At 41.6% G+C, this 23,973-nt stretch overlaps 1 protein-coding gene across 1 annotated transcript in view; it reads left to right on the plus strand.

Annotated features, from left to right (window-relative positions):
* Lrriq3 (leucine rich repeats and IQ motif containing 3) overlaps nt 1-23,973 on the plus strand; it is an 80,722-nt gene that overhangs the window by 35,673 nt on the left and 21,076 nt on the right. Inside the window, exon 5 of the mRNA XM_051165785.1 lies at nt 15,636-15,765. Coding sequence (XP_051021742.1) covers nt 15,636-15,765 — 130 coding nt within the window. The remainder of the gene's footprint in view (nt 1-15,635; nt 15,766-23,973) is intronic.

Here is a 23,973-nt window from a genome sequence, read left to right on the forward strand (position 1 = left end):
TTATTTGTTCTATTTAGAATTGGCCTTCAATCTTTTTCCACCCCAAATGGCAATTTGATATAAGGTTTTATGTTTTATTGCACCATTTTCCTGTCTAGTTTGTTCTGCCTTGGAGCTTGGCTTATTACAAATTCAGTAATAAAACTTTCCTCAGAGAACCTGAGAAAAACCAGGATCTAAGCAATAAGCAATGAAAACACAGGTCAGGGACTAAGAAAAGGAGTGGGAGAAGCAAACACAGGGTACAGGGAAGTCATTCCTGTAAATGCCATCAATAAAACAGTGGGGCGGGTTACGCAAAACACAGTTCAGGATTCAGTAACTAGGTGAAGCAGTAGGTGTCTCTGAACTTGTTCTTGTCTGAGCTGAAAAATTCCCAGCCAAATGATTTAAAATCGTTCCTGTCTTTGGTATCTGAAGAGTGGAGCTCACCAGAAGAGAGAGAGTGGATTGTGTTCAGGACAGGCAGGTGAAGTGGGCATCCTGAGTCTGTGGACAGACAGTGTATCACTCAGAGAACAGGCGTTGAGGAGGCAAGAGGGGAGCCTCAGGGCCTGGGTCTAATGAAGAATGGAGCATGAGGATGGTTTCCCACATCTCCTGCAGGCACTACTGATGGTGGCTGGGAGCGTAACTGCAGGATTGTAGTGATGCCCTGCGATCTAGGTCTAAGGAGGCTCGGCATTCTGAATGATGTGGGGCACGCAAGACTAGTTAAAGCATCCTTTGGCATAGCCCATTCTGCTTTTCTCGGAAGCTACTGAGAACACGTAAGCGCAGGATGAGCTAGATAATACAGAGTTCCCTTACTGAGCCTTTGACTGATGGAAGGTAAGCACATGTGAGCAACACTTTCTCTCCTGCCTCAAACCAGCAATGCCATTAAGATGGCTCAGTGTCTCTTGAATAGACAGGAACCCACTGCTGTGGTGGCGAGAAGCTTCTTGCTTCACCCTCATGGAGAAAGAGCAAAACCAACCAACAAACAAGCGAAAAGGTCTAACTGCTGGTGATCTCTCTGTGAGCACACAGACGTGTGGCCCGTCTCAGGATTTGAAGCGTGTCCGCGACCAGTGAAGCACGAAAAGTGAAATAGCCATCACGTTGTCCTCTCTTTCTCTAGTCATCATGGACCCGGAATGGTGGTCTGCAGACAGCGCAGGGCTGCAGTGGCACTACTCTGTTATCCCCGGGCGAAGCACGGAGACCCCACATTGTAAATGCCCGCTTGCAATGTGGATGTTTTCTTGGTGACACGGCATTCTCCTTCTACTCTTATAATAGCTAGTGACATTTCCCTTGGCCCGTGGAGGCAGAGAGGGGCCATCCTCGGAAGTGTACACTAGAAGTTAGATGGGGTCTAGGCAGAATTCTTAGCCATGCACATGCCTTTGAAGATAGCTGAGGCTTCAGTGCTGATTCATCATGCCCCCATCCTGACCTCACCTTCTGAAGTTCCCCCAGTGCTGACATTTTCTTTGCATAGTGGTGTCCTGTATCTCTCTCGGATACTTTCCCCTTTCATCTAGCTCAGTTAATTCAGAAGACCTGGTCTCAAAGTGTAATGTCCTCTGTTCGCTTCGGTGTCTTCTGCCAGTTCTCTGCTGTGCTTCCTTTTCCCACACAGGCTTTTCCTGACCTCTTGTCGTATGGCTTGCATGTCTCATGCCTGCCTTGAGTTATCTTTTTCTTATATCGTTTGCATTGTTGCCTCTCGCTGAACTGACTTACGGCCGCGGTCTGATATGGTTTTAAATACATCTTGTGGGTGTTGTTCTCATTGAAGCCAGTGTCTGGAGTGCGCCCGGCACCCTGTCTGCGGTGCTGCTGGGCCCATGCTCACGAGTGCCGCTGTGGATGGAAGTCTCTCTTGGATGGGGTCCAGGATGGAGTCTGGGTTGATGGTTGAAGGCATCATCTCCCTGTGAGTTACTTACGGTCTTTGACAAAGAGTATCTGTCTGCCATGTCTAGAACGAAGCAGCGTCTCTTTAAGCTGCTCAGAATCTCACTTCAACACTGAAGCTGCTGGTTCATTGCCGCCAGCCTGGACTGTAGAGCCAATCTCCATATGTCCTTTGTGGGAGCACAGGTGACTCAGCCACGGTCTTAGAACTGTCGAGTAAGTGTGGGATGTGCCTTGATCTGTACAGTGAGGGACCACACTCATGATCTATGGGCTGTGAGGCCTTTCCCAGGTCTTATCGGATGAGCAAAGCCTTACAGATTTGCTGAGCTCTGAGTAGTTGGTCACTATAGACCTGTAACTTCAAAACACAGAGTATAGCTTCCTTACTTTGCATAAAATAATAACAGTTGATGGGCTATACATTGTGACCACAGCCCCACACATATATGTCCAGGTCCCAGTCAAAAAGCAGATTAGAAGCAGGAATTTGATTCCGGAATCCATGAACTACGGAGGGTGTGTTTACTGAGTAATATTTAAATACATGGCAGTAATCTCCTCACTCATGGCAGGGTTGCAGGTGCAGGAGACCTTTCTTGGCACTGAAAACTGAACATAGTAAGTAGTTCTGGGCATGTGGACTTGGCATCAATGCTCCTTGATCTTCAGTCAACAGGAGAGACTGTTGTCTAAGCTACGTGGGGTCCAGATTCCTAAACTGTGGGTTGTGCTGCATATCTGAGCACAATATAGGAGGCAGGATACATTTGCAATAGTGAAAGGATCTTGAATGATAATGTCACAGAGTGACATTAACCAAGCACATAGTTCATCTGTGATGTCCCAGGTGGCTCCTACCTGTGCCATGGGCTGATTTCCCCTCAGCCTCAGCCCTGCTCACACAACAAGCCATTGAGTGTGTGGAGTACTGCTTGGGGTCCTGGGCTCAGAGTGCAGCCCTCAGTGTGCCAATGCTTCCTATTCTTGTAGGACACAGGACATAAAGACTTTACTGTTTTCCTGTCCTCAGTCCTCCATTCCTCAGCACATAGCAAATCAGTATTTTTGGACTGACCCGTATTAGATTATTTGACTATAAAAATGCTATGTGAGTTTCCCACTTGAGTTTCATAAACACATTATTAAATGAATTTTGAATTAGAATTAGGACAGTATCTCTAACAGTGACTGAACTGGCCCAAAATAGACTTGCAGCATTTTATACTGTTTTCTATGTGAAGCAACATCCTTAGGATTGATGACTATAAAAATCAAAATATCAATCAACTCTGAAAAACATTCTGTGCCCTGCAGGATCTAATATTCCGCCAATATCTGATTCTTTATCTAAAACTAAACAAGCACATACATCTCATTAATATGTAAATTTAATATAATGTTTAACAAAATTGTATGTGTACAAAATTAATTGTTTCAAGATACATTTCAGATAATTTATTATCAATAAATGGTCACTTTGAATACTTATACATTCCTAGTTGTGTAAAATTTTCTCTAGTGAAAATGTGCCTTGGGTGTAAAAGGCGGAAAGAGAGCTGATGTAATGCGCTCTTTGCTGGGAGTGTGTCCTGGCTTCATGATCTCACCGCCGTGAAGATGAAGAACGCGACAGTCCCTTGCTCTGGTACCACAGAAAAGGTTCCGCAGGCTGAGGCTGCAGCAGCAGCAAGCACGCTCCAAGGCTGTAGGCTGAGAAGTGGATCCTGTGTGGTTCCTGCTCTCTGAGCACTGTTATTGGCTGTGCTTGAGGTCACTGGGAGCTGCATTCCTGGAGACTGAAAAGCAGATTGATCTTTCACAGGTTCTATGGACAAGCTTGGGTAAAACTGGTATTTCCCAACTGTAGCTGCTCTTACTATCATATTGCATAGGGTAGAAGTGGATCCTCCCTGGGTTTTTGGACACACACTTCAGTAGAATATTTTAAATAAAAATTTGCAATGTTAGAATTGTTCCACAGATGAATATGCACCTCAGAGGAATACTACCTTTAATCTAGGAACGAATTATCACGTTTTATGAAGTGAATAATAAGAGACCAACATGAAATTTGTAGAGCAGTTACTTTTTTTTTAATGATGCCTAAATGGTTCGATATCTACATATAAAACAATGAAGCCAAACCTCTAATTCAACCATATAAAATGAGACATTTACAGTTTAGTTCTGGCTCCACCTTGTCAAATAAAAGTTAAGTATGAAAGCTTGAGAGACTGTGGTTCTAGTAACAGTCTTTCCAGCCAGCATTAAAGCTTATGGGTTTGGAATCCAGTCTGATGAGCTGGCTAATCTTCCAATGACTCTGTATTTCAAAGAAGGTGCCCACTTTGGACCTCACCTAATCCAAGAATGGAGCCACAGCTTGGGGGTAGGCAGGGGAGTCCTCAGCCTAGACAGAAGCCTTGAGATAGAGGACCGATGTCTCAGCATCCTGCAGCCTCATGACCAGTGGATGCTGGGTTTACAGCCCAGTTCATACCCATACTTTGTCCCCTTTATAAGAGGTTCATGAGGCAGAATGTAGAAGTAAGTTAGGATTATCAATGATTGCTATGAGAAGGTAATTTCAAATGACCTTTGGGCAAGAGAAGGTACCTATCTCTATTTTAGTATCTTATGTTCAGCTGTGGTATACATGACGCCCCTCTTAACACTTTTAACTAGGAAGGCACATTTGTCATTTGGATTGCTTCATAGACAACAAATGTTAGGATTCTCACTTCATTATATTATGATTTAAGGAGGGAGTAAGAAAAAAATGACTGCCTTTGGTGTCGGGATTTCTGGGTTGGTAATGTTATAGTTACACAAAAATATTGGAAAGTTTCTAGTGCCTGGGCAGTAAAGCCTGGCAGGCTGTGGCTTCTGGTAGTCTGTGGGTCTTGGAAGTTTCTGTTTACCTTTCAGTTTCCTCTGTTAACTATTTTATTGTTAACTATATACTCAAACGAGTCCACTCTCTTCCCATACTCTTCATTCCTGGCTCTTTGCCTCAGGTAAAGAAAGGCCTCCTCTTGCACACCTGTGACCCCATTCCTAAATTTTTCAAGACATTTCCCACTGAGTCCAAACTTCCTACGAATTTCAGGGCATTGAACCAGTCATTCAGGCTCAAATTCAAGCGTTCGTTTTCTCTGGGGTGCAAGGTATTGGTGTATTATAAGCAAAATGAGACAGATGACAACACCCACAGAGGAAGTCAGGGTCTTATGGGCCAAAGAGTCACTGTCCTTGCAGCTAGGATCAGTTGGTAACAGCTATGGAACATGGGCAGCATTCCCGTCAAGCCAGGCTCTGATAGGAAGCTGCCATAGGTGTGGGGTTTTTTCCATTGAGAGGCCCAAGTTCCAGCAGATGCGTAAGCTCCATCTTAAGATACTGGGAAAGTTTACCTAGGCGGAAAGGGATAACGAAGGCTCAGGATGAGACTGAAACCTAATTGTTGGCATTGTTTCATTCAGCTATTAGCAATAGCAAATTATTAGGGAGCTGTTAAGTTTAGGTCTGAAGTTATCTGTTGTCACAGTCCTGTGACCATAATGGAAGCCTATATGGTAGGCCTTTGGACTGTGGTATGAACAGACCGAACAGAACATGTGTTTGACTTACTGGGTACTAGGTTGTCCACAGCTATTGGAGACAATACAAATAATTCCCAGGTAGTTTTCCTATCATGTTCCTTTTCCCTGGAATGTGAAATCAGAGCAGTGATCTGGCTCAGTGTGCCATGGCTGTCATTTTGAAACATAGCAGATTATTATACTCTTAAAAATATCAGCTGATGCACCATTAAGAATTTGAAAGATGTCCTCACAGCTCTGCTTCTGTTTTGAAAGTTGTGTGCAGCCTTTCCATGGTAAATAAGCACATGTGTGCAACTATGAACCGAAGATACGTCTACTTCCTTAGACAGAAGCCTTCATGAGCAGTGCACCTGGAAGAGTGTCCCAAAGTACCTCCTTGATGTGTCTCTGGTCCCACTGACACAGTGCTGGTTTCTCGGCCTTGTGAGAGCCATGGTTAATAGAGTTCATGGGCTCTAAAAAGCAGAGTGCTGATGACTATCTTCCAGACCGAGTATAATGTCTGCAGATGTTTGCTAGTTACTGTCGCACCCACAAAGGTTGGCTATGTGTTTTCCATCTTTAAACTTTATCACTGTATTTTTCTTCAGGATAAAACAAAATTATGGGTCAATTTTCACTGAAGTGGGCTGGATGTCTGTACTCATCTTCCATCAGGACAAAGGAATCTCACACCTCATTCCCGCGACAACAGAAATGAAAACCTGCCGCTGATTGGACACTAGGGATGCCAGCCGTGCACAGAAGATAAATGTGAGGTGGAAAAGAGAACTTCACCTAGTAATACATCCACAACAAAATATTTTAACAAATTGGAACTTGCATTAAAATCCTCATGAAATCACCTCATCTAAGAGAGCTAATGTCACCAGTCCTAAGCTGAAGGAAACGCACCAGCATAAATACACTGCTTTGAAAGACCTAGAGTATAAAACTTCAGCTGTCATCCTAGCTAATAAAAAGACAACACAATCAATAAAAGGATCATTCCTTACCTAACTTACAACGAATTTTTATTGGTTTCAGATAGAAGGCATTGGCTGTTTCTGTGTGCTGTCCTGTTGGTGAAATGGTCCTTGAGAGCGTTATGATGCCCAACTTACCTCTACTCCAGGGAACACATCTATCTAGTCCATCCTGTGAGAAACCCTGTTAGTACTGGAACTGCCGCTGCCTTGGCGTTCATGTTAGGCAGTGTTCAGACTCCCCGTTTAAGTGTAGGTTTTGCTGCCTCTATTCCCCCCAAAATCCTGGAGATGCTCCTAGCAAACCACCACACTGGTGGCATTTCAGCCTTTAGTCAGTTAATATACACTTCTTGTAGTGCTGACGAACATAAAATAGGGCCACTTGCATTTTTTTTATTATTCAAAACTACAGTTTACTCTTAAATGAATTTATTTTAACTTGCAGCTAAAACTTTTTGAAATACTTTTTAACGATGCTTCCATTAGTATACATTGCACACTGCTTACGTTAAAGAAGCCATATCTCTTGTTTATGGAGAAAATATGTGCACATTATTGCCTTTATGAGCAGCATACCAGGACAGCTCCTAAATACAGTTCCCTTTATGGATTGCCCCTTCTCCACCCACTTCACACGGCTACCAGGAGACACTGTTCTATTCAGCTTCTAGGAGTTGAGCTCGGCAATCCGCGAGTGAGTGAGAGCCTCAGAACCTGTTTATCTGGACCTGGCTCGTCTAACATAATTATCGCCAGCTCAACCCCTGTTAGAAATTACGATATTTGGCTAATTTTTGCTGCCAAATATTTGTAACATATTTCTAATCCATTCACTAATTGGTAAATAGTTGTACCATTTCCTCTTGGGTTTTGGTTTGTTTTTGTTTTTTGCTACTCTCTGTGCTATGAAGCTGAGTGTTGCCCACAGCTGTTCTTCCAGTGTGGCAACAGGAGAGGACCAGGGACCACAACTTGGAAGCCAGCCTAATGTGCATAGAAAGATCCTGTCTTAAAAACACCAACAGCCAAAGAAACAAGCACCTGGTGTATGGGCAGGATATTCTAGAGTGTGAGTGCAAACCTTTGGCATACCCTGTTACATCTGGCTTCGTAACTCTGTTGAGGAAACTGCACACTGTTTCCATAGTGTTTACACTAATTAATAGTCCAATCAACAGCTGCAAGGATTACCTACCCTCAGGACTTGTTCAGCACTAGCTGTTTTAGTCTATAACACATAGCCACTTTTATTGGGATGAGATGTTATTCCATTCATGTTTTGATTTGCATTTACTGAAATATTAGTCATATTTAATGTTTTTATGTACTGGGTGGGTGTCTATTTGTACAATCTTTTAAAATACAAAACAATATGGAGAGCACTCCTCAAAGCAAAGACAATCCTAACATATGACTCTGCTTGGTCATCCCTGGGTCTTTATCCAAGGATGCCAAATCAACAGGTATCAGAGATGTCTGGACTTCTGTGGTTTGCAGCACTATTCAGAACAGCAAGGCTGTGGCCCCAACCTGGGGTCCTCTCAATGAAGAATGGAAAAGGAAATGTTTCCATGTACAGTAGAATACTAAATGCAATAATGTTGTTTATAGTAAAATGGATACAACTGAAGATACAAGTCATATTGGTTTCAGAAAGATGCACATTTTACATTTTTGCTAATCTGTGGGCCCTGCACTGTAGAAATACATACAATGGTGTATGTACAGATCACCCGAAGTAGAAGCCAAACTGTCTGTGGAGCTGAGGAGCCAAGCGGGGATGGGGAGTGGGGTGTGAGAGGGAATATGTCCAAGTCACTTTATATACTTTTAAGAAATTGGTCTTAGCTACCTTGTGTGTGTGTGCATGTGTGTGTGCATGTACGTGCATGTGCATGTGTGTATGTGTGTGTTGTGTGTGTGCGCATGTGTGTGTATGTGTGTTCATGTGCATGTGTGTGTGCGTGTGTTGTATGTTTTCGTTGGTGGGTTTTATGTTTTGGACTAGGGTGTTATATAGGTTGCGTATGTGTTCCTTCCTCTATTGCGTAAGTTGCCTTTTCATGTTGTTTCACTTACTGTGCAGAAAACTTGATTTAGCTTAACATCGTTTGTCTCTCTACTTTTTCAGTTTTCACTTTTCTTGGGCTAATTTCTCAGGACTTCCATGTTTCTTGGCAGTGGCGAAAGAGGTATCCTGTCCTTACCCATGGTCTAGAGAGGGATCTGGTTTCACTCCCTATTCTGTATATACTTGGGGGTTAGTTTATTACAGGCGGCCTCAACACAGTTAGATAGGGGGTTTCTATGTCTGTTATATTCATTTTTAAAAAAACACAGAGAAGTCCATTAAGTTTTATTGACTGCTTCTTCTCTGTCTGTTGAGATGATCAGATTTTCCATCTCTTACCCTGAAGCAATGGGTTCTGTTTATCTGCTTACATACACTGGTCATTGCATCTTAATGTGCCTTTTGGGATGATTTGCATATGTATATATACAGGATATTGGTTATAGTTTATATATGGACTATATTGGTAATAGTTTATACAAATAATTTATAAATAGTTAATATATAAACTATAGGTTGTTTTGCTATCTCCTCTAAATGTCTGAGAATTGCTGGCCTTTTGAATATGTTTATAAACTTTACATATTCTTCTGAATATAGGAATAACAAGACATGCTGTTAATTTTTTTCAACAGTTGGTAGATATCAACAGAGAAGCCATCTGCCCCTGGATTTTATGAGACATTTCTCATGAGTGATTTAATGTCTTTATTTCTTTTTATTTCAATGTTTTAATTTATTCACTTTACATCATGACTGTAGCCCCCTCCCTTGTCTCTTCCTGATCCCAACCCCCCTTTCTCATCCCCCTCCTCCCCTAGTCCTCAGAAAGCGGGAGCCCTCCTTCCCTAACATCTGACCTCAGCCTATCAAGTCTAATCTGGACTGCTTGCGCCCTCTTTCTCTGTGGCCTGTTAAGGCTACCCTGCCAAGGGGAAGTGATGAACAAGTGGGCATCAGAATTCATGTCAGAGGTAGCCCCTACTCCCCCATATTATGGGGTCCATAAGGAGACGGTGCCTCCTATTAATTAAATTACATCTGAGCAGAGGATCTAGGTCTCTACGATGCATGTTCCTTGGTTGGTGCATCAGTCTCTGCAGCACCCCCTCCTCCACCTGGATTTGTTGCCTCCATTGGCCTCCTTGTGGAGCTCCTGGCCCCTCCAGGTCCTTCTATCCCCCAGCTCCTCCATAAGACGCGCTGCACTTCAGCCTAAAGTTTGGCTGTAAGTCTCAACATCTGCTTTGATTCCTGCTGGGTGGAGTCTTTCAGAGAGTCTCTATGGTAGGCTCCATCCTGTTCCTTCTCTTCAACCACTTCTGGTGTCTATTCTATGTGTCTTTCTGATAATGATAATTTAGCTTCCTCCCTAGGGCTCTCCTTGTTATTTAGCTTCTTTAGGTCTGTGTATTGTAGTGAGGTTATCCTGTATTATGTGGCTAATATCCACACGCATAAGTGAGTATGTACTATGAATGTCTTTCTAGGTCTGGGTTACCTCACTCAGGATGATCTTTTTTAGTTCCATCCATTTGCAAGCAAACTTGAAGGTTTCCTTGTTTTTAATAGCTGAGGAGTATTCCATTGTGTAAATGTACCACAGTTTCTTTATCCATTCTTCAGTTGAGGGACATCTAGGTTGCTTCCAGATTCTAGCTATGAACATAGTTGAGCAAATGTCCTTATTGTATGGTGGAACGTCTTTCGAGTATCTGCCCAGGAATGGTATGGCTGGGTCTTGAGGTAGTACCATTCTCAATTTTCTGAGAAAGCACCAGATTGATTTCCAAAGTGGTTGTACACGTTTGCACTCCCACCTGCAATGGGGGAGTATCCAATTTCTCCCCATCTTCTCTAACATGTGCTGTCACTTGGGTTTTGATCTTCGCTGTTCAGATAGGGGTAAGATGGAACGGCAGAGTTTTACACACTTCATCAGGTAATGATGTTCTGTTTATGTAAATGACATTGACATTGACTGAAATACTGTTGATGTACTGGGGAGGCCTGTTGGAAGTTTTTGGTGCTATAAAAGATAAGCTACAATTTCCTTAAAGCTTGTTTGTTGTTATTGGATTCTACCCTAAAAATGGAGCAATCCAATGATCCTTCACAGAACGTGATAGGTCGCAGCTGCCCACATTGTTGTCTGTCTGCTGATTCATTCCTCAGTTGTTTGTGTCACATCTCATGCAAAACTTAACCAAAGGTTTGGCCATGTCCTGCTTTTCAGGATCATTCACAGCTCCGAGGAAACACTGCAAAGTTCTTCCTGAGGACCAGACTTGGGGAGAAAGTTTATCCCACCCAAGCAAACATTGTGACAAAAGGTTGCTGTGGTGTGCTTAGGATGCTGAGTAGAGACTGAGGGCAGGGAGTCATTCTCACAAGACTGTGACAGGAGATTTTCTGAGGAGAAACTATTCGCAGTGACGCTTGAAGCATAGGGAGCTAGCCATGCACAGTTCTGGAAAGAGAGACCCCTGCACAAGGCCCTGGGCCATGTAATAGCTTGTTTTGTTTGAGACGTGTTTATGAGGCTGAGTGATATCCAGTGTGGCAGGTGTTCAGCGAACCACAGCCAGAGATGAGAGGAGTTTGCTGATATGGTCAGAGACTATTTTTTTCTGAGTTTTTGTAGCTCACAGTAAAAAGTTAGCAACTCAAACAGCCATCAGGGCATTTAAAACCACAAAGAAATGTAATTTACCAGTGTAAACTTATCTTGTTAATATCAACACAGGTGGTTGTATTTGACTAGAAGATTCTAGATTTGGGATAGAATGACATCAGAAGTGTACAAATGTATTTGAAGTTTATTAAAGAGTGAGGAGTGCTAAGAATTACCACAGGATTAGGTATGAAGTTTCAGGGATGGTTAGTATAAAAATTATTTTTTTCAGTTTTTAAAATATACTTTATTAATTTATTCATATTACATCTCAATTGTTATCCTATCCCTTGTATCCTCCCATTGCTCCCTCCCTCCCATTTTCCCCTTACTCCCCTCCCTATGACTGTGACTGAGGGGGGCCTCCTCCTCTTGTATATGATCATAGGGTATCATATATGTGTGTGTGTGTGTGTGTGTATGTGACAACCTAATATAATTTATGATAGAGACTATATTTCTAATGTATGACAAGTATACTTTTTTGTTTTCTTATTCTTTTGGGTAATGGAATGGAATAACTATAGTAAAAACAAGATTTCTGGGAAAACGAATTTTCTAATGGATAGGATAAAATATGATCTCTAGAAGAAAAAGTGGACCAATTTATGTTTCAAATGGAATTTAACACAATCTCTTTCTTCATATCCTGTTATTCTTTGGCAATATTTTGTGGGTCTGTATTGAGTTAGAACACCTTTTTCTCCCCATTGTCCTCTCTCAAGCCTCTTCTCCCCTTTGTTCTCACTGTGTTTAAGGATGGCTCTTTAAACTTTAAATTCAGGCCAGTGTTGCTCTGGAGGCCACATGCCCTAGGAGAATGTAAGAGCAGTTTATCTTGAACTTAGCATTTGTTTTATAGTTTACCACCATGGATTTAATGAAAAGGAGTGTGTTACACCATGTTTTGTCACAGTTGAAGTGGGTTTAAGTGCGAATAGAAGCATGTTCACTTACTGCCCTATTCTGCCACTGTGCTATGATGTTATTAGTCATAAAGGGTGCACTTGTCAATCTTAGAAAACAAAGTCTGTGAGCTGAAAATAGTCTGTTTATTTGTCTTTCTAGCAAAAAAAAAATGGTGATTTTTGTTATGCAGATCATGAAAATAAATTGTCTCAGAATTGGTAAGTGAATGACTTTTCACTGAAGGAGTAAACACAGATTTTCTGGGAGGAACAAGTTGGAAGCGCGCCTGCCCTGAACAACAAGCCCGCATGGCACTGTCCCCCACTGCCGGGGGCAGGTGACTGTCAGTCGACAAGTCAGAGATTGTCACATAGAAATTTACAACATTGAGAGTCCAGAGGTTTCCCTGAACTCATTATATAGCCGGGGGAGGGGGGACTTGAAATTCTGATCCCCTCACTTACACTTTAGAGTGCAGTTTACAGGCATGCACCCCACACACAACTGAGAGACCAAATTTAACTAAAAATGCCTGTATTGTGTGAAGGAGAATGTGTGACAGAAAACTAAATGTAGTACAGGGGCGAAGGTGTGGGTTCATGTCAAGGCAGAGCAGAAACAATGGGTTTCACATCCCAGACTTCATCCGAAGTAGCTTAGCTTGTTTTTACTTGATGGTGGCACGGGATGAGTCCTGGGTGATCTCGCATAAAGATACAGCTCTAGTCTACTGAATACAATATGTATGAGCCTTTCCACAGTAAAGGGGCACAGCTGATCTCTGCTCTGGGCATTGAATGGTGGCAAAAAATCTGAATAGTGCATAAAAACAATGGCACAGTATAGGTGCTATGTAAGCTTTTAATAACGTCTAAGACACAAATGACGCAGATGTAGCTGGAGATGAATACACAATCTTTAGAATTTAGTGTTTCTTATGATATAAGGTGAATTCTGCAAATTGTTACTATGGTGTATACTGGGGGAGGTGAGATGGCTCAGTAGGTAAAGAAGTTGCTTGCAGTGAGCCTGACAACTTGAATCTTATCTATCTGGTGGGAGAGAAAACCGTCTCTCTCCAAAGCTGTACTATCACACACACACACACACACACACACACACACACACACACACACACACTCACAAAATAAATAAGTGTAGCAGTTTTTATAGAACACAACATTTCTGCAATAAATAAATGTAACAGTTTCTACAGGACACAATATTTCTTCACTGTGGTGTTCATTCTTGATGATGTACTACTGTGTGCTTTGTTGTTGTTATTGCTGGTTGCTTGGTTGGTCTTCTCTGTCCCAGGGTGGCGGCTTTGTTCGCGCCATGCCCCCTCCTCACTCTCGCCTGGGTACACTCCTCATACGCTCCTTTGAAAAGGTGGCAAGCCAATGACATCTTACTAGATAGAAGTTTCTAACAGAACCTCTGAGGACACACGTTTAGGAACACTGCCTGACCCTGTCATCGTTTCCCCATGTCCATCTTTCTGAGACAAATGTGGACACCATGTTCTGTGATGGAAGCCATGCAGACACAATGAGAGCAATGGTAACCCGTTTTTCTCTGATTCTGACTGTTCGATGACATACAGAAATCTCTAAGTGACCTTCCTGGTCTGTGGAGAAAAAGAAGCTAACAGAGTGTTCTCAGCACCTCACCAGTGCATTCAGGGTATGGCCTACACTTGTCACTCCTGTCCTCCAGGAAGCTCCTTTCTCATTGTCGCTCTATTCTTTTCCCACACATCCTTTCTGATGGTCACTCTGTTTTTCCCCACACATATCTGGTCCAGTTGTACTAAAAAGATTTGTGCTTATCCTGGACCCATTCCAAGGTCCTTTCTGAGCACATTACTGTCTGTTTTCCTCTCTGTGGCACATTTCATGTTCTGTAAGGTAATTTTGTGCCCTTCCCTTTTTTATACTGAACCTTCCTTAGGCCTCCTGACAAAATATCTTGTGTTTGTTATTTGTGGATCACCCTCTTCCTTTCACTGCACTTAAAGAATTACCCCAGGGAACCGCCAGCTGTCCCTACAAGGTTGTTCTGTAGGCTCACTTTTCTTAGAAAATATATTTTATTATGGACTTATTAACCAGGAGTACCTCACTTATAACATGACTAACCTAAACAATAGGAAAAGAAGATGAAAGAATACAATAATGAAACCGTAAGGATATCAGTTCTGAGGAATGATTCTTCTGGCGTAGTCAGCAGGATTTCTTCTGCTGTAACCTGGAGCAATTAGAACCCAGAACCTCAGCCCGAGCCTGGAGCCTCGAAGCCTTCCCTCAAATGGTTCTCTCTTGGAGCACCTCAAAGAAGAGTGCTGAACAGCTAAAACTATCCCAAGTCTCCAGAGGCCCTGCCTCTTGTTTTTGGCTCATTTTCAGCTGCTTAACAACCAATTTCCCCCCTGTGGTAGTTTGACTGTTTTCTTCTTCTTCTTCTTCTTCTTCTTCTTCTTCTTCTTCTTCTTCTTCTTCTTCTTCTTCTTCTTCTTCTTCTTCTTCTTCTCCTTCTCCTCCTCCTCCTCCTCCTCCTCCTCCTCCTCCTCCTCCTCCCTCCTCCTCCTCCTCCTCCTTCTTCTTCTTCTTCTTCTTCTTCTTCTTCTTCTTCTTCTTCTTCTTTTGTGGCTTGAATTCTATGGGGATAAGCATCACCTGCTCTCTTACAAGTCTTTTTCTCATCCCCCACTTGTGATCTAAACAAAAAATATGTTTATCTCTCCTTCATTGTTCAGCAAAGAAATAAGCAATGGAGCCTTTAAAGTTTTTCTTAATGTTACTTGTCTTACAGATTTTAAAGAATCAAAATCATATTACTGCGCCACAAGTGAGAAAGCCTTTTGAAACCCTGAAATGTTTGATTTCACTGGTGTGATTATCAACATGACACAATCTAGAATCAGCTGGAAAGGGAATTTTCAAGAAAGTTTCCTAGGTCACCTTGGTCTGTGGGTGTGTCTGCTGGGGTTATCTTGATTAGTTGAAGCAGGAAGACACATTCACCATAGGTGGTGCTATTGCTTAGGAAGTACACCCTGAGCTGTAACACTAGTGGAGAAAGCTAACTTAGCACAGCATTTATGCATTAAGTCCATGCTGTTTGCTTTTGACTGTGGACAGCTGCTTCAAGTTGCTGCTGCCTTGCCTTCCCTCATATCGTAAACTGTAACCTGGAGTGCAAGGCAAACCTTTTCTTGTTTGTTTGTACATTTGTTTTTTGTTTGTTTGTATTTTTCTTTGTTTGTTTTGTTTTTAGAAACAAGATTATCCTGTGCATAGATTTGACTGTTCTGGAACTCTGTAGACCATGTTGGCCTCAAACTCACAAAGACCCCTATGGCTCTGCCTCCAGAGTGCTTGGATTAAAGGTGAGCACCACCACTGCAAACCCTTTCTTACGTTGTGTTTTGTTTGTCCAGATCTTATGTCACAGCAACAAGAAACAAGACCCATCAATGCCGTTATTTGTTTCCACAGGTGAGATGGAGTCCTGCTGACTTTAAATATTCTACTGAGTACAGAAAACACATTTCCTGTGTTTCATATGAGTTGAAAACAAAAGATATTGATGGAAAACCAAAAACACCAAGACATCACATTCACAAAGGTTGGTATGTTTTAATGTGAACTAAATAAAGCAATGAGAAATTGGGCAATCTGATTTTGAGCCATAAACACTGGACCTAAAATACACACTGAGACTCGAGCTATTTTCCAAACTTCTCTCTCAGTAATTCTCCTTTACAATATTACATTGTACAGTTACAGCACTTACAAAATTGCCTTGTAACTATATGGTAGTAATTAGAGTTATAGCATAGACTGCTGCACTTTTCTACTTGGCTCCCCTCTACATCAGATCGCATCAGTTCTCTGCTACGTGACGATAGGTAAAGGTATGGACTCTGCTATAGGATTATAATTAGAGTTGTGAGTAGATCACTGCACTTGTGCGTGTGGTTCCCCTCTTCCTCAAATCCCTTTTGCTTGTTGTATGAGTTAAGGCCAGATTTTTTTCTTCTGAAGTTTGCTTTCCCTCATGATCAAATTATTTGACATGGTTTAAAGCATGCTATACGTCTTAGGCTCATTTTGCCTTCTGTGAGAAAGTATCTTGGGAATACATAATAAAGGATAAATGGTTTATATGGCTCACAAATTCACTTTACAGCACATCATTTCAGAGACGAGGCAGCAAGAACTTGTAGCAGCTACACACCACATCCATATGCAAGAGCAGAACAGAGAATTAATGTGCATGTGTGTGAGCACTTAGCTTGGGTTCCCCATCGTACAGCCCAGGATCTTGTGCCTAGAGCAGTGCCACCAGCAGTGGGCGGGACTTCCCACCTCCATCAAGGTGATCAAGATAGTATCCATAGAGACACCCATAGCCAGCCAGATGCAGACAGTCCCCTGCTGAGAATTATTCCTGGGTAATTTTAGATTGTGTCAGGTTGACAATTGAAACTATCACACGTTAATGTTATACGCTTTAATGGTCAGTCTTGCTTCACCATCACCTTTTCAAAATATGAATTCATTGACTGCAGTGATTCAACTTTATTACTCCTTCAAATTTTCTTATTTATTGAGTGTAAACTGTGCTGTGAGTGTTCTTAAGTGGTCTCCAAGAGTGAATTCTATATCCTCCCAGAGCATGGTGAGTTGCATAGCAACAGTGAAGCATTTGCTTTATGGGAGGTTCTTTTCCATTGTCCCTGAACACAGCTTTGATGATTTCATTGCACTTCTTAGATTTCCCAACAAGTGTTTATGAGTGAACACTGAGAGCAGTCATAATCAGATTCCTTTCCATTTTTTCCTTTTATGAAAATAGATTTTTTTGATTCACATAACAATATCTTGATTAGGGTTTCCCCCTTCACTCCTTCCAGTTTCTCTTCTTCTGTCCCATCCAGCTCTACCCCTTTCTGCCTCTCATTAGAAAACAAACAAGCTTCAAAGGGATAACAATAAATATAACACAATAAAATAAAACAAAACTAACACATTGGAATAGGAAAAAAGCACACAAATCAGAAGGACAAGAGCCCAGGAAAAGACACAAGAAACAGATGTAGATGCCGAGACCCTTTCATTTGCATGTGCACGAATCCCACAAAAATACTAAACTAAAAGCCATGATATATGCACAAAGGACCTGTAGGGTAAATGAGAGAAGAAAATGATAAAATAAAATATTAAAAATAATAAGATAGAATTTAAAAAGGGAAAAGCCCTGACAAAATGTTATAAGATAAGGAACCTCCAAAGGCACTACTGAGGTTTCCTTCTGCCGGTCCTCTACTGCTGGGTGTGCAGCCTACCTTTAAGAGTAGATTGTTTCCCCAGGGAAAATCTCATTCTGTAGGCTGATACTTTTCCATAGTGATGGTGTCCTTTCCTGTGCAGAAGCTTTTCAATCTCATGAGGTCCTGTTCATTAACTGTTGATCTTAGTTTTGGGGTTAACAGTATTATTTTCAGAAAGTGTTTCCCATGACTATGAGGACAAGGCAATTCCTCACTTTCACTTCTATCAGATTCAATGTATCTGGATTTAGGTTGAGGTCTTTGATAAAGTTAAAGGTGAGTTTTCTTTCCGGTGATGAGAACGCATCTCTCTGGATTCTTCTGTATGCAGCTGTTTGGTTTGACCAGCACCATTCGTGAGATGCTATCTATTCTTCAGTGTGTATTTCTGTACTTCATTTAAAAAATCCCAAGCTATACAGAGTTGTGTCAATTTGTCTCTGTGTCCTCATTTTAATCCCATCGATTGACATGTCTCTTTTTGTGCCAATACCATGCTGATTTTATAACTATAGCTCTATAGTACAATTGAGGTCAGGGATGGTGACACCTCTGGCAGTTCTATTCTTATAGAGGATTGCTTTAATTATCCTAGTGTGTGTGCAGGGGTATATGTGTGTATAAAAGGATGAAAATTGTTCTTTCATGATATGTGAATAACTGTTAGAATTTTGATAGAGAGTGCCTTGAATCTGTAGATCGCTTTTAGCAGGACGGTCATTTTACTATATGAATCTTATGAATCCATGACTATGGGAGACTTTTCTATCTTCTGATATCTTCTTCAATTTATTGATTTAATGTCTCAGTTTTTATTATACAATTCTTTCCTTTGCTTGGTTAGAGTTACCTAATGCTATGTTATATTTTTGAGGCTATTATGAAAGTTATTTCCCCTGATTTCTTTCTATATTTGCCATCAATATATAGCAAGGCTAGTGTTTTTGTAAATTAATTTCGTATCCAGCTACTTTACTGAAAGTGTTTGTCAGCTGTAGGAGTTCCTTAGTGCAATTGTGAGTGTCATTTATGTATACTATCGTATCATCTTCAAATAATGATAATTTGACTTCCTATTTTTCAATATTTATCTCCTTGATTTCCCTCAGTTATCTTATTTCTCTAGCTAGAACCTCAAACATGTTACTGAATAGGTATAGAAAGACTGGACAACTTTGCCTTCTTCCTGATTTTAGTGAAATTGCTTTAAACTTCTTTCCATTTAGTTTGATATTGGCCATGGGCTTGCTATAAACTGCCTTTATTATGTTGATGTATGTCCCCTGCATCCTCAGTCTCTCTATGACTTTTATCATGACGTGGTGTTAAATTTTGTTGAAGGACTTTTCCTCATCTAATAAGCTTGATGATGAGGTTTTGGTCTTTTGGTTTCTTTTTAACGTGGATTATATTCCTTGATTGCATGCATTGACCAACCTTCATCTCTAGGACGAAGTCTACTTGATCTTGATGGATCATCCTTTGGATGTGTTTTCAGATTTAATTTGCAAGTATTTTATTGGGAACTACATCTTTGTTCATAAATAAAATTGGTTTGTAACTTTCTTTTTTATTGGATCTTTATGTAATTTAGGTATGGGGAAGCTGTATTCATAATAAGAATTGGTCAATTTGCTTCTGCTTCTACTTTGTGGAATGTTTTGAGGAGTGCTGGTATTAGCTCTTCTTTGAAAACCTGATAGAATTCTGTGCTAAAAGCATCTGGCCCTGGGCTTCTTTTTAATTGGTAGACGTTAAATTACTGCTTCTACTTGACTAGATACAAACATGCATGTACACACACACACAGAGCAGCATAGATAATGTAAATATATATACACACATTTTTCCAGATTAAAGAATTTTCAACATTTAAGGTGTAATTTCATGATATAATTTTTATGTGAAGTTGTTTGTTTGTGCGTGTTGGAGACTGGTAACTGAATCTAGGCCATGTTCTTTATAAGCATATAATCCACTAGTGATTTCGGTCTCTAGCTCCTCTAATACTTTGTGTGTATAAAGTTTATACCTCCAGGTTAAGGTTTCTTATTGTTGAACTCTTATTTTGTTTTATTTTATATTTTTACATGGCTTTCAACACTGATGAAAAATTGATAAAAAATTTAATTCAATAACAAATATCATCTTCACTGAATATCAACAAAAATGTTTTAGAATAATAGCAGTTGTTGAATTTCAAGTATGGGAGGCAGTGTTGACATTTTTGAGAACAAGTCCAATAGTGCTTAAGCTCAGAACCTCGTTGGAACATTAACAATAAATATAAAGGAAGAAATGAAAAAAATGTCTTAATATTTGCTTCTTATCATTACTTTTAACAGCAGATGGAGACTATAAGCCACATGACATACAGTGAATCAGAACCTAACACACAGTGAGAGAGAACCTAACATACAGTGAGAGAGAACCTGACACACGGTGAGTAAGAATCTGACACACGGAGAGTGAGAACCTGACACACAGTGAGTGAGAACTTGACAAACAGTGAGTGAGAACCTGACACACAGTGAGTGAGAACCTAACACACAGTGAGCGAGAACCTGATGACACACAGTGAGTGAGAACCTCACACACAGTGAGAACCTGACACACAGTGAGTGAGAACCTAACACACAGTGAGTGAGAACCTGACACACAGTGAGTGAGAACCTGAAACACAGTGAGTGAGAACCTGACACACAGTGAGTGAGAACCTGACATCGGCGAGTGAGAACCTAACACTTGATGAGTGAGAACCTGACATACAGTGAGTGAGAACCAGAAACACAGTGAGTGAAAACCTGACACACAGTGAGTAAGAACCTGACACAAGGTGAGTGAGAACCTGACATAAGTGAGTGAGAAGCGGACACACAGTGAGTAAGAACCTGACATAGAGTGAGTGAGAACCTGACACACAGTGAGTGAGAACCTGACACACAATGAGTGAGAACCTGACACACAGTGAGTGAGAACCTGACCCACAGTGAGTGAGAACCTAACATACACTGAGTGAGAACCTGACACACAGCGAGTGAGAACCTGACACACAGTAAGAACCTGACACACAGTGAGTGAGAACCTGACATACAGTGAGTGAGAAGCTGACACACAGTGAGTAAGAACCAGACACACAGCGAGTGAGAACCTGACAAACAGTGAGTGAGAACTTGACACACAGTGAGCGAGAACCTGACACACAGTGAGTGAGAACCTGCACACAGTGAGTGAGAACCTGACATACGGTGAGTGAGAACCTGACACACAGTGAGTGAGAACCTGACACACAGTGAGTGAGAACCAGACACACAGTGAGTGAGAACCTGCACACAGTGAGTGAGAACCTGACATACGGTGAGTGAGAACCTGACACACAGTGAGTGAGAACCTGACACACAGTGAGCACGTGACACACAGTGAGTGAGAACCTGACACATGGTGAGTGAGAACCTGACACACAGTGAGAACATGACACACAGTGATTGAGAACCTAACACACAGTGAGTGAGAACCAGATACACAGTGAGTGAGAACCTGACACACAGTGAGTGAGAACCTGACACACGGTGAGTAAGAACCTGACACAAAGTGAGAACATGACACACAGTGATTGAGAACCTAACACACAGTGAGGGAGAACCTGACACACAGTGAGTGAGAACCTGACACACAGTGAGTGAGAACCTGACACACAGTGAGTGAGAGCCTGACACACTGTGAGTGAGAACCTGACATACAGTGAGTAAGAACCTGACACACAGTGAGTGAGAACCTGACACACAGTGAGTGAGAACCTGACACACAGTGAGTGAGAACCTAACACTCGGTGAGTGAGAACCTGACACATAGTGAGTGAAAACCTGACATACGGTGAGTGAGAACCTGACACACAGTGAGTGAGAACCTGACACACAGTGAGTGAGAACCTGACACACAGTGAGTGAGAGCCTGACACACAGTGAGTGAGAACTTAACATAGAGTGAGTGAGAACCTGACAGACAGTGAGTGAGAACCTGACACACAGTGAGAACCTGCACACAGTGAGAACCTGCACACAGTGAGTGAAAACCTGACACACAGTGAGTGAGAACCTGACACACAGTGAGTGAAAACCTGACACACAGTGAGTGAGAACCTGATACACGGTGAGTGAGAACCTGACACACAGTGAGTGAGAACCTGACACACAGTGAGTGAGAACCTGACACACAGTGAGTGAGAACCTGACATACACTGAATGAGAACCTGACACACAGCGAGTGAGAACCTGACACACAGTGAGAACATGACACACAGTGAGTGAGAACCTAACACACAGTGAGGGAGAACCTGACACACAGTGAGTGAGAACCTGACACACAGTGAGTGAGAAGCTGACACACAGTGAGAACATGACACACAGTGAGTGAGAACCTAACACACAGTGAGTGAGAACCTGACATACACTGAATGAGAACCTGACACACAGCGAGTGAGAACCTGACACACAGTGAGAACATGACACACAGTGAGTGAGAACCTAACACACAGTGAGGGAGAACCTGACACACAGTGAGTGAGAACCTGACACACGGTGAGTGAGAACCTGACATACAGTGAGTGAGAACCTGACACATAGTGAGTGAGAACCTGACATACAGTGAGTGAGAACCTGACACACAGTGAGTGAGAACCTGACACACAGTGAGTGAGAGCCTAACATAGAGTGAGTGAGAACCTGACAGACAGTGAGTGAGAACCTGACACACAGTGAGTGAGAACCTGACACACAGTGAGTGAGAACCAGACACACAGTGAGTGAGAACCTGACACACAGTGAGTGAGAACCTGACACACAGTGAGTGAGAACCTGACACACAGTGAGTGAGAACCTAACATAGAGTGAGTGAGAACCTGACACACAGTGAGAACCTGCACACAGTGAGTCAGAACCTGACACACAGTGAGTGAAAACCTGACGCACAGTGAGTGAGAACCTGACACACGGTGAGTGAGAACCTGACACACAGTGAGTGAGAACCAGACACACAGTGAGTGAGAACCTGACACACAGTGAGTGAGAACCTGACACACAGTGAGTGAGAACCTGACACACAGTGAGTGAGAACCTGACACACAGTGAGTGAGAACCTGACACACAGTGAGTGAGAACCTGACACACAGTGAGAACCTGACACACAGTGAGTGAGAATGTGACATATAATGTGAACTCAGCACACAGCCTGTAATTTCATGCCTAGAGTGTCTCCCAAACAGATGCCAAAAAAATCAAGCTAGTGAATAGGAGAAATACAGAATTATTTAACACAGATATTTTAGTGTCAGATTTATATTAAAAATATTCTTAAAAGTAAAGTGTGATGGACTATTATGATAACATTTGAAAAATAAATTCTCTGTACCCACAATTAATGCTTGATTGCTTGGAGTTTTCAATATATAGAAATGTAAACAAGAGAGGGGAAGTCTGGGAAAGATAGTGGTCAGGCCATCACTCCTCTTGGTATTTAAGGCAAAGGGTATTGGAGTGTGGCTTTAACTTATGTTTACCTTACAATATAGTCTGGCAATGAGCACCTCCTGCAAGCTGATGCTCTATGAATTAAATTACTGGTGTGATCAGTTCATGCTTGGGTATGTAGGTTTCCCTCAGCAGACCCACCCACTATGGACCGTCCCTCTTGAGCATTATCCTAAATTCCCACTTCCATAATTGCAAATCCAACTGTAAGGAAACTAAAGAATCTAATGAAGACTCCCAACCCCTTCACATCCTGAAAAGGCCCATGCGAGCATGACCTGTATGAGAAGTTTACTGTGTGCATGGGCTTTGCCAAATCGTATCTAAGGTTTTTGCAATTAGTTGACAAAATAGTGATCACAATTTTTTGCTTGTATATAGGATTTTATGCTCCCTCTACAGCCTTAAAAAAGTAATGTTTATAGTAGCATTAATTGTACATATTTTATGGGCTCTTGGACAAGTTTCTTTGAGACATGAGTGAGACAGTCGGTGGTTCTCCATGTATTTAACTCTGAGTGAACAGCACGTGGAAGTAACAACTGAAAATGTTATTTTAAAATAATAACATCTATGTTGATAACTTTGTGGGTAATTGATCTTTCCATGGCTTTAATATATATTAGAATCAACATATAATGATATTATATTACATATATTGTGACTTTATATTACAAACATAACATTATTTGTAATAAGTCATGTATCTCTGGGCATGGTGGCTCATACATGGATCCACATTTCATTTTTCATTTATTTACCTACACATTCAATGTTCACAATTTTAACTCTTTAGAAGATGGACAAAACATTAATGAGTGAAGGACTTATGACCACAGTTGGTGCCCCAATTATAACCCTGCAAGTTGACAGTAGTCCTTTTCTACTGTGTATAAGTTAGAGCAATGCAGTATGGGTGACACAGACTCTGTGGTGTCTCAAAGGTGTGTTGTACTATGACATGGAATCTATGAT

This window comes from Acomys russatus, chromosome 23, assembly GCF_903995435.1.
Source record: "Acomys russatus chromosome 23, mAcoRus1.1, whole genome shotgun sequence".
Classification (NCBI taxonomy): Eukaryota; Metazoa; Chordata; class Mammalia; order Rodentia; family Muridae; genus Acomys; species Acomys russatus.